Source organism: Conger conger, chromosome 8 (genome assembly GCF_963514075.1).
Source record: "Conger conger chromosome 8, fConCon1.1, whole genome shotgun sequence".
NCBI lineage: Eukaryota > Metazoa > Chordata > Actinopteri > Anguilliformes > Congridae > Conger > Conger conger.
In genome coordinates, this window is record NC_083767.1 from 48,830,376 (window position 1) to 48,842,875 (window position 12,500).

The following is a 12,500-nucleotide window of genomic DNA, read 5'->3' on the forward strand; positions in this document are numbered from 1 at the left end:
CACAGACATGCATTCACACGCACACGCACACACACACATACACACACACACACACACACACAGACACACACACACACACACACACACACACACACACGCACGCACGCACGCATGCACGCACACATACACACACAGACACACACACACACACACACGCATGCACACACACACACACACACACGCACGCACACACACGCACACACATGCACACACACACACACACACACACACGCACACGCAAACACACACACACACACATAAATGCACACACTAATACACACACACATGCATTCACGTGCACACACACACATACACACACACATACATGCACACATACACACACATGCAAACACACACACGGATGCACATACACACGCACATGCACACACACACACACACACACACATACATGCACACATACACACATGCAAGCACACATACACACGCACATACACACACACACACACACACACACACACACACACACTAAGGGCCTACATTTGTCAGCCAACACTGCACCAGCCTCCACTTTCCGCACTGGAAGTCCTGCTTCTAACTGGTAATAAATACATCCGTGACAAATCCTAAAAGAGTTAGAAGAAGCACCGCTGACATCATCAGCAGAAAAAAGGGACGGGGTCGTCATGGGTCACGGCGATGACCTCACTGTTACTCACCCTGAGGGGGAGCTCTCAAACTCCTCCTCCCAGTAGCTCCGCCCCTCCTCGCGGTGCAGGTCGATATCTCGCGTGGAGGCAAAGCTGTGGCCTGACATCTCGTTTCCATGGAAATACAGGGCGTTGCCCTCTGACTGACAGGCATGCTGGAGAGAAAGGATGTGGGAAATCGTATATATATATATGTATATACACAATACAGACAGTATTGAGTATTTATTCATCACAAAAACTACTATGTTTCAAGTGAAATTTTTGCCTTTACCAAGAGCCTCAAAAGACAGGAAATTAAATTGATCAGCCCTAATGCTAACATCAGCTCACTCTCCATCAAGGTATCAGCACATATCTCTGACAACATGCTTGTTGCACTTCAAACAGCATGTACTCAGCACTGGGCAGATTGCTTAAGATTCAAACCACACACTACCATGCTCAGGGTAATATATTTGATTCTTTTACAACAGTTGCACAGCACTGTATCTTACACTGAATCTGATAGTGAATATGGGCTAACAGAAATGCATGTGAAATGTGGTTGCTGTCTGTAAGCACTCCGATAAGTCTCTTGAGTATTCCCTCTATTAGTGTCTTAACAGAAGTGTATTACATGAATGAGTGCAGAATCCCAGTGTGTTTACTCCAAACTGGCTGTTTTTTTTCTGCACAGTTTATTTGTTATTAGCGGCACTAAGCCCTACACTAAAGCCTGATTCATACTGTGTCGCATGTCATTTTTTTCCCACAACAAAAATGAGTGTGGGACAATGTTTTGCATTTATACCTCAGCGAAGGACTATAATGAGGGTTCTGTTGTCTTTATGCGACTGAGACCCCAAACTGCTGATGTTTAGATTTTTTTAAATATGGCAGCACCTGGTGTATCCTATCCATAACAATGAATTTCAGTGTTCCGTCTGGCTGTCCAATCAACACTGTGTGCACCACATAACAAAATTCTAGAGGTGAGCAACACTTTTTTCCATGGAAAACGTTTGAATTTTTTTTGTCAATCGACAGCTTTCACAAGGGTCATGTGACGAAGTATAAATCAGGCTTAAGCATGACATTTCTGCTCCGGGTCTGCAGGGGGCCTTACCTTGACCGTGGCCCCAGGGAAGAAGAGCCAGTTCGCGGTGTCTGGAGGGTCCAGGCTGTCCTCCAGCAGCGGGGGCCGGTGGGCCGTGTTCACCAGGAGCACGTTGTCCAGGGCCCAACAGGACTCGTACCCCTCGGGCCCTGACACAGGCTCCTGGGCCCAGCGCAGACGCACCCCCTCCCCCCGGCACGCGAGGGGCAGGGGCAGGAGGTGTACCACCGTGGTGCTGTTAGAAGGGGCTCTGCACGCACACACAAACACACACACAGCTTGAGTGTGGAAAACAGATTCCGTCTATCCTGCAGACACATCACTGTCCAACAGCTTCCAGACAGTTCTATCCTGAGCTCCTGTAACGTTCATGCAGGAGTTTATTAAACTTAGTGCTGAAACAGAGACAGTATAATACATATAACATACACTATATCATCATTTCTGTTCCTGTTTCTATGTCTACGCTTTGGCAATACTTAGAGTACCAATGTATTTCATGCCAATAAAGCATTTTGAATTTGAATTTGAGAAGAGAGAAGGGGAGAGAGAAAGCCGAGGGGGGGGGGGGAGATAGAGAGAGTGAGAGAGAGAGAAAAGCAGAGATAGATATAGAAGCAGGGATAGAGATGCAGAGAGAGAGAAGGAGAGACATGGATGCAGGGAGATGTGTGAAATGACATGATGCGTCAGAAGTGGGGAGGTGTGAGAAAGAGAAAGGGAGGGGAGAGAGAGAGGAGGAGGAAGTGTTGGTGACAGATGGAGAGACAGGGGGATGGAACTCGGCGTGCGGATGACAGGAGAGGGAGAGAGAAAGCGAGAGATGATAGAGAGCAGTAATAAATGTGAGAACGAGAGGGAAATGAGTGATGAAAGGGGAAGAGAAACCTGATCTTCTCCAGGGTGGTCCACTCCTCCGAGCCGTTCACACTGAAGGCAACGTTGATGTTGGGGTCCGAGTAACTGAAGCGACATGAGCCTGAGCCTGCAGGACAGACAGACAGACAGACACACACACACACACACACACACACACACACACACAGACAGACAGACAGACAGACAGACAGACAGACAGACAGACAGACACACACACACACATACACACACACACACACACACACACACACACAGACAGACAGACAGACAGACAGACAGACAGACACACACACACACACACACACACACACACACACACACACACACACACAGACAGACAGACAGACAGACAGACAGACAGACAGACACACACACACACACACACACACACACACACACACAGACAGACAGACACACACACACACACACACACACACACACACAGACACAGACAGACACACACACACACACACACACACACAGACAGACAGACAGACAGACAGACAGACACATACACACAGACAGATTGTCAAAGGGAGTTGGGAGAGCAGAGAAGAGGAGATGAACCCAAACCTGGGTTCAAATATCATTTTTTTTGGAGTCAAAGACTTTTCTGCATTTGACTAAGCTTCCCTGCTATAATGGAACACTTCACACCTTACCTGGTGTAAAGTGTAAACCCCGCCCCTCTGATGCTCCTTACAGCATCAGTCAAGATCAATAGAGCACAGAAAAGTATTTGAATCCGAAACAAATATTTGAACCAAGGCTGGGCTTTAACATCACACTGACTGTGGATGAGAGACTACTAGAAGTGTTAATGTGTCAGCTTTTTTCATCAATTCAATTTCCTCCATCCTGCCCTCTGGCGCTCCCAGCAGTCCCTACCTCTGAATGTAGAAATGATGTCTAAATGGTGTCAGGGCGGTAAACAGGCAGCTTAGCTGTTCTGAGCAGCATTACAGCAGGGAGGTGGGGAGGAAGAAAGTGCTGAGGACTTCAAATGCCCCGCGTTAAAGTGCCCCCGCTTTAAAGTGCCCCCGCTCCCTCCACCGGGGGCAATGAAGTGGGCCGAGGGGGTAGGGCGCCAGGGGGTCAAAGGCCACTAATGGAGACAGTGGGATTCATGAGCACACACCTCTGTGCCTCTCCCCTATCTCCATCCAGCAGAGACACATGCATACACCTGACCCTCACTGACCCCCGACCTCTCTCACGTCTCCTCTTCATGATGACCTAAACAAAACCCCACACCTATGTGTGTGTTATACTGTAGGCACACACACACTCTCTCTCACCATTCCTCAGTCATCTATGTTTGTGCGCAGCTGCTAGAGGTAAATTTAAACAGCTCCTGCTCTAATGGGATTACAGATATGGATATTATGGGGTAAATAAAAAAATGAAAGCACCACATAATTTTTCTCTTACTTGCAAAACAACTGTTGCCATAATATGTGTGGACGCATTTATATAGACCTCTTGGGTAAGAACTGTTGCATTTGAAGGTGACTCGTGCTTGTAAACAACAGCGTCGACAGAGCTTGGCAGGTGTACAGCGTTACCAGGGGAACGGTAAAGGAAGACTAAACCAGGAAGTGCGTCCCAGTCATGGAGAGCTTCAGTCTCCATGACTGGCTCAGTATGTGAATGAGCAGAATGCCTAAATGCAAGGGAAGAATCTTCTGGAACAGTGAGCCTCCCGGCCCTAAGGATAGGCCTAGCTGTGAACCGATGGCCCTGGGGGTGGAGATGGGTGTCGCAGGGTGTAAAGGGTTGCAGTGACAGGTTTTGGGGGTTAGTTGATACAGTACTAAGACTCTGTACTTACCTAGCGCAAACTGCAGGACAGAGGCTGTGCTGGTGTTGAGAGGCAGGGTGGTCTGAATGGGTCAGAGGTTACAGGTCACAGGGGTTAGAGCACCTCATTTTCTCTGTTTTTTCTCATTTATTTCTCACAGCAAATCAATTTTGTGTGTGCGTGTGTGTGTGTGTGTGTGTGTGTGTGTACTTGTATGTATGTGCGTGAGTGTGTGTGGGTGTGTATGTGTGTGTGTGTGTGTGTGTGTGTTTTTTGAGTGTTTGCGTGAGTGTTTGTGCGTGTATGTGTGTGTGTTTCCTGTTGCTTTCCAGCTGCTCCTGCAGTCAGTAATGATGTGGGGCATTGCTAAATCTCATGACATCACAGTAAACAGAATCAGACACACTGCTCTATTGTGTGCTGGCATGTCATCCTCACACTTCAGCAGTTAGAGAAGGAACACAGAGGATCATGGGTAGATAAGCCGGCGCACGCATATGTCTCGCTGACGGTGTTGCCAGGGTGACAGCTCACGGCGCAAGGTGACACTTACCAGCTCTCTCTGTCCAAACGGCTCGCAGAAGGTCACCGACCGCCCGTGAATCAGGACCCCACACTGCTCTCCCACCTCGCAGTTACTGCACTCTGACCTGAACACAGAGAGAGGGGGAGAGGGAGAAGTGAAGGAAAGAGATAAGAACGTGTGAAGGGCAGAGAGAGTGAAAGAGAGGGAAAAATAAGCAGCGGCATTGTCATTCATGAGTAATTTATGAACACATCAGTCAAAAAAACAAAAAAACAAACTACAAACATAAACATCTGTTGTTTTGTGACCCACCAGATACTGGGGTCCAGCTCCCCCTGCTGGTTGGAGTCGAAGTCGTCTCGAAGGATAACGTGATTCCCGTGGACCTCAGCTACGCGGCAGGATCCCAGAGAGTGTGAGAATGTTTAGGGGAGAGGGACAGTGGAGGAAAGATAAGAACCAAACAGATGTTGGAAAGACACAGGGGGGGAAGGATTGATGTAGGTGGGGGCAAAGTGAAGGAGATAAAAGAAAGAGGGATGTGATTAGAGAGTTGGAGGAGAGAAAGAGAGAGTGTGAGGTGTGAAGATGTACGCCACAACAGCAAAGTCCTGCTGGCTGAACAAATGAGGTACAGAACAGTACTCACCTAAGCTGGGTCTCAGAGGGCTCTCTGTGGGAGCTGGAACACACAGAGGAGCCATTTTAGAGTGGACAGGGTGTACAAAAACATGCACACACACATCCGTATGTACAAGTATTAATATATGTGTGTAAGTGTTTCTGAATGAATGTGTGTATATGTGTGTGTGTGTGTGTGTGTGTGTGTGTGTGTAGGTGTGTGTGTGTGTATGTGTGTCTGTGAGTTTCTGCACGCGTGTGCATGTATGCGTCTGTATGTACGTGTGTTAGTGTATCTGTGTGTGTGTGTGTGTGTGTTTGTGTGTGTGTGTCTGAGAAGGATTGTGAGAGAATGCATATGTGAGTAAGAGAGGTTTCCTGAAACAACCTGAAGAGGAATCATAAAGTTGAAGGAGGCAGACTGCTCCCCTGCCTCTCCCCTGCTCACAGCTGATAATGCCCGGTGCACGGCCCAGCTCTGACAGTAATTCTCCCGTAATGGGCTCACGCTCCACCTTGATTAACGGACGGCCAGCAATTAACCTCCATCCCCCCAGCTGGCCCTGCTGCTCTCATACACTGGCCTGCCTTAATCTCTCTCCTCCATCCGTCTCTCCTGGGACAGGGCACGGAGGAGAGCACACACACACACATAGATACACACACTCACTCAAATTAGAAACACACAGACACACACGTCCATACAGATATGTATATGTGCACACACTCACAGAGGCATGAACAAGCATGCACACACTCACACATATACACACTCACACACACACACACACACACACACACACACACACACACACAGGTCTTATATTCCATTCTGAGCTTCTGAGGACTCTAACCCTCACCAAAAACTAAATTCCTTAAACCAGATGAGATGATGGTTCAAACTTCCACAAAATCCCCTGACCACCTGATTCACCATCCCAGCCCAATTTCTTCAACTCCTCTAATTGGGCCAAGAATAGAGGGTTCTTTAGAAAGGGATGAACTCTGTTCAAATGTGGGGATAATCTACCTCTTCAGAGAAAGTCTGTACACCTGATTAGCGGCAGCTGCGATAACGCATCACCTCATTTCAAACTTCAGACCCAACTTTATGGAAGTTCTGAAAACTGCCAGGTGAGATAATGCGACAAGCCTCCGGAGAGCTCTGTCTTTACAGTCTTTCCCTGCCCCCATCCCTCAGCCTGCGTAACAAGTAGATTCTAATCCAAACTTATTTCCACTATTCGAGTGGGACTTCCCTAATGAAGATGAATGGGAATTTTAATTAATGTTAATTAGAATTTTGAGATTCAGGCCAGCCCCTGAACCCTTCCCCTGGACCCTACCAAGGGGATACTCAAAATTGGCCAATGAGATCAGTAGTAATGTTGGTATCTGTCCTTCCTTCTAATCAGCAATTTAGGCTTAGACTTGGGACACCAGCCGACTGGAATCTGGTCAATCAGTGACATTTATTCATCAACAAATTATCAAGTCGAAAAGAAAGGCAAATTTGAGGATATGTAGTCTACAGTTTAGATTTAGGCTGAACCAAGTTAAATTCACGGATGTCCCAAACCTAAGTGGTCAAACATAACGAAGGGTGTGCAGCAACATAGAAAGATGCTGAACTCAACTGAAAGTCTGCAGGAAGGCATAGCCAGCTCAGTGCTGTTCTTTCTGTCTGTTTGTCTGTCTGTCACTGTGCCATAAGGGCCATTACTGTATTCAATATGTCACTGAAGTGAAGGGAAGTGCATTCCCTCAACCATCTTTTATGACCAATTTACTGCTTTTAATTGAGAGTGGCCTTCATTTTGATTTTGGAAAAACATGATCAATGCCGCTCTTTTGAGCGGAAAGGTTCTAGGGTAGGGATTAGGGACCGGCTTGAACTCAGAATGACAACAATTTATGTTAATCCATCCAGAACCTCAGCGACTACATCGTCATGTTAAAAATCCTCAAGTTATTTCAGCACACTCTCACCCCATACCCGTCAGTTCAGTAATTCCTCTCAGGCTCCAAAAAACTGCTTCAACTATCGCTTTTCTCACTTGATTCTTCCATCTCTCCACTGATACTCTGATTCTTTCATTCCTTCCTCTGTCTTTCTCCACTCTTACACTCTCTCCGTCTCTCTCTCCCTAATTCAGAGTGCCGACAGTCACACTCGTTGCAGTTTTGCCTAATCCCTCTCACTTGCTTAAATACTTCAATTACTGCTTCCACTATTAGAGCCTGATCTCCGCTAATGCCTGTATCTCCGTGGCCAGGGCTTACACTCACCGCTGAACAGCCTTTTCCCCCTCTAAACCCTCCCAAACTCAGAGAGGAACGGGCACAGTGGGGGTTTGAGCTCTCCAAACTAAATGAGGACGAGATTTGGCAGCCTCAGACATCTTCACACAAAACATGAAGGGCAAAAGTCATTCCAAATCTTATCCCCCTTCCTCTTTCCCATCTGTGGCACTAATCTTCCTTACTCTCCATCTATGGAGTTTTCTCTGATGGCCTCCAGTACATCTCCCCCAAACTCTTTAACCAGGCTGACAGCAAGGCGGGGTTAGGTTACCAGTTATGTCAACTGATGATGAGACAGAAAGAAATGGCTAGATACCACCCAAGTCAAGTGACCTTCAATTGTCTGATACACATGAATATGTGTGTGTATGAGTGTGTGTGTGTGTGTGTGTGTGTGTGTGTGTGTGTGTGTGCTATGCAGTCACGGAAGACGGTAGCCCAAGGTAACGACTGCCTAAAACGGGTGTGCATCGTGACTACCACACATTGTTGAAGGACTCAATAAATCTCCGGCGCCGGAGCCAATCGGAGCCGTGGGTGATCTCAGCTGGGTCACTCCCACCGCATCAATCACGGTGAGCCGGGCGCCACGGCCCGTGCTGCCCGCGCGGAGATAAGCCGGCGGGAGAGTAAATCTACACGGGACGGATACACTGAGCGGCAGAGAGAGCTTTTCAAGGTTCCCGGGAGATGAAGAATGGACAATTGTCACACAGAGCAAGGAGCCCATCGGGGTCTTTCTGATCTCTCCTGTGGGACCGTAGCTCACATGAGTTATATGTGAATTTAATAATCCATCCGAGGGCCTGTGGAGCCGGGAGCCGCCATAAAGGGGCTGATTTATTGGGCCGGTGGAAATTAAAGGGTCTGGCGATGTGCTACTGAGAGGAGCATTTGGAGCGTCCTGTCAAGGGAGGGCCTGTGATGTACTGCCAGCACGCCCCCCCTTTGCCCCCCACCCCCCACCCCTCCTCCGCGCTCCAGTCGGAGCCCCGTCTCCCGTCCGCGCCCTGAGCCTCGCCCGTCTCCCGCTCCGCGCCGCGATGTGGCGGCTCAGCACTTTTCCTCGCCGGGCGAGACGGAAAGTGGAAACATTTTCTCATTTGTCATGCGATTCCATAATATAAAGCCGCCAGCGCATAGACAGCAGGGGGAAAAACAAACACGCGAGGGGCGCAGGGCGGAGAGTAGCGGGGCAAACGGAGTCGCGCGCGGAGGCTAATTGGGCCGAGAGTGGGAGGACAGGCGGCCTGTCGGAGGAAGCCTGGAGCCAGCCGGGGACGTTTGAAGCCAGTTTTCCTCCCCGTGACCGCGCAACCGGTGTATCGGATACGCTGGGGACTTTCCCCACACACACCCAGAATCACAACTGTTGCAAAAAGCCTTACTGTAAGCCCTGAAAGCCTCTTAATACGTGTTTTAGTCCTGTAATGAGACTTAAAAACTAAGAAAATATTAGCTGGTTTTAAGTTACCGGTTTGCTTGACAAGTGAAATTTCCTTACGCCACTGGCAAATCTTAAAATGAGCAAAACTGCCTCACTTCATTACCAAAATTTTTGTCTATTTTAGCAAAAAAGTTATAGAACTTGTTGAGACTTGTTTTTTTGGTTTTTGCAGTGCACTCATTCTCATGTTGAAGGGCCACAGCCCCTCAACCTTCTGCTTCAGACTGACACCCAAATCCAAAACCAATCAATGCTCCGAATCAAACAACTCTGTTTCAGCAGCGTAGAAAGAAAAGACATGAAATAGAGGCACCCCACTGGTCCACCGAACCTGGGGCCATTCCTCCTAAAAAACTGCCCCCCTTCTCTCCTCTGCCTCAGGCCCCTCTCGTGGAGAAAGGCAGCAGGGTTACGGAAGAGGCGCTCCCGGACTTTGAGTCAGTGATGGTTCGACTCCCCCTCACCCCCCTTCTCTCTCTCCCTCTTCAAATCCTTGCAGAAGACTGAGCTTCTGTCCCTCACCCTAATCTTCTCATTTGTTCTGGTATAATTCTGCCTCCTTCTGATCGTTCCTGATTCCTCGACTCAGAAGCACCATCCTTCAGCCCTTTTCCTTTCTCCCGGATCACAACCCTGCTTAGATATTTCTCATTTCCTTAGCAGCTTTTAAAGCCTCATTCAATGGCCTGAACTTTGAAGTGCCCCAAGTCCTAATATCCTCTTGTCCTGGTGGAATTTCAATGCGATTTTTATGGAAGCTTCCCTTCCTGTACTGAATTTAGCGCTTTTTTTATTGATAGCAGCCATGCCATGAATATATTGTCCCTTATTTTCCATGTACAATGTGAAAATTAGGGAAAACCCCAGAACTGGTTCTTATTCCTGGTTGTTCTTTATTATACAGTACATGGAGTTTGACCGTATCAGTGTCCTTGCAATGATTTATATCCAATCATCCCAAACATGAGTTAATAATGAAACAAAATTGGTCATTTTTTATTCCGAAAAACACAACTTGAATGCAATGAACTTGCCAAACTGTGTTTTTTGATGAAAACATGTTTCACTTGCATTTATATGAAAGTAAATTCTAAGGACGAATGTTGGTTGAATCCAGGTCTTACGCTGGTGATACATCATCAGGCTGCAAGGCCATGTGGAGTGTGAATAGTGGTTCAACACTTCCTAATCAGCCTGCTGTCTCTTTGCAAGGCGAACAGATCAATCTCTAAATCTGAGATTACAGACCCTGCTGGCAGATCCTCTGACATAAATGACTTTTTCTGACTCCGAGGTGCTCAATTAAATGAGGTTTTGTGTTTGTGTTCCTGGCGCGCTCCTGAGGCGTTGATGGATACGCCGGGCTTTCACCGGCGCATTATGCCGGTGACAGCGCTTTGCAGGACTGATGCCATTTTAATTCCCGCCGAACGGGTGCAGAGGTATAATCAGCGCCCCCGCGGTGAAGTGACTGATGTGCGGTCGTAAAAAAAAGGCCGTCCCGAACCCCACACGTCGCCGACCGCCCCGCCCCTCCACGGCGTGCCCAGGAGGCGTCCCCGCTAAACCATTAGCGGTTACGGTTATTAGGACGGGAATCAAACGGGCGCTTAATTGGCGTTCCTGTTTAACCCTGCGAGGCCTCCAGGTTGAAAGCGAGGCCCGCCATGGCTTCCTCTTCCCTTCTTCCCCTTCTTCTTCTTCTCCTCCTCATAAATCTGGCGCCGGCTGCTGACATCTCATGAATTAAACAGTAAGGGCTTAACTATCCGCGAAAAAAAAAAAAAAAAATAACGTCTTGGCAAAACCAGCACTGACTAAATATTTATCAGCCAATTTGCCAGCATTGCAGGGTTCCATCTTGCCTCTCTCCCTTTCATCCCAATTCCCCGCTGAACGCGGAAAACATCCGCGCACGCTACCGCTAACAATCCGGACTGCCGCGATGACAGGGAGGCTCTGGAAGCACGGCCGGCTCCCTCTGAGAAATCCATACGTGCTGTTCCCCGCTCTTCTTCGGTTATCAAATTACCCCCCCCCTCCCGTCCCCCCCCAAATCCGTTTTAGGGTTGAGTTGGGGACGAAGGGGAAGGATTGGTTTGCTTTTGCTAAATTATTTATTCTGTTAGCTTTCATCATCTGCAAATAAGTGGTTCAGGAACACAAGTTCTCTTGTCAAGCTGCCAAAGCCAATTTGAATTTGAATTTGTATCATGGAGCTGTATCTCTCCCCGCCCGCCCGCCCGCCCGCCCTCCCTCGCTCCCGTCTCCGTTTCCAGGTTTTAATAGCTGAATGCTGGCTCAGCCAGCGCTCTAAGCAGGCTCTGCATAAACTCACAGAATGAAGCTCAGCATATCTCAGCATCACAAACCTGGCCCTATCCCCCTGTTTACCCTGTATAACTTCCCCCTCTCTCCTTCTCTTTCTCTCGTTACAAACCTGCCCCTCTCCCTCTGTATACCCTGTATAACTTCCCCCTCTCTCCTTCTCTTTCTCTCGTTACAAACCTGCCCCTCTCCCTCTGTATACCCTGTATAACTTCCCCCTCTCTCCTTCTCTTTCTCTCGTTACAAACCTGCCCCTCTCCCTCTGTATACCCTGTATAACTCCCCCCTCTCTCCTTCTCTTTCTCTCGTTACAAACCTGCCCCTCTCCCTCTGTATACCCTGCATAACTTCCCCCTCTCTCCTTCTCTTTCTCTCGTTACAAACCTGCCCCTCTCCCTCTGTATACCCTGTATAACTTCCCCCTCTCTCCTTCTCTTTCTCTCGTTACAAACCTGCCCCTCTCCCTCTGTATACCCTGTATACCTTTCACTCTCTGTCTCCCGATAGCTGCTACACTGAAGCTTGTGTAAGCTTTCTACAAGTTTAACCAGAAATCCTGATGAATTTCTCTCCGAGTGGGTGATAAAGGGGGTGATATGTCATGTTAATAAAGATGGGAATCTAATCTGACACTATAAAGAAGCCCAAGTCCAGTTTATTTTTTGAAAATCTGTTTTGCTCTTTTATTCCTTATTTTAGGCTCTTTAGAGTTTGTTTAATAACATCTTTCCTACTTCATATTCATCAAAACTATGCTTGATGTTATGTAAAGAGCTCTTAAAAGTAAATTCCATCTATCTGCCCCCCTCTCTCTCTCTCTCTCTCTC

At 47.9% G+C, this 12,500-nt stretch overlaps 1 protein-coding gene across 1 annotated transcript in view; it reads right to left on the reverse strand.

Annotated features, from left to right (window-relative positions):
- The window catches only part of reln (reelin), a 134,679-nt gene that overhangs the window by 44,118 nt on the left and 78,061 nt on the right, over positions 1-12,500 (reverse strand). Inside the window, exons 5-11 of the mRNA XM_061252696.1 lie at positions 5,623-5,655; positions 5,286-5,364; positions 5,001-5,097; positions 4,478-4,529; positions 2,656-2,752; positions 1,777-2,017; positions 678-823 (exon numbers count right to left, since the gene is read on the reverse strand). Of these exons, the coding sequence (XP_061108680.1) occupies positions 678-823; positions 1,777-2,017; positions 2,656-2,752; positions 4,478-4,529; positions 5,001-5,097; positions 5,286-5,364; positions 5,623-5,655 (745 nt within the window). The remainder of the gene's footprint in view (positions 1-677; positions 824-1,776; positions 2,018-2,655; positions 2,753-4,477; positions 4,530-5,000; positions 5,098-5,285; positions 5,365-5,622; positions 5,656-12,500) is intronic.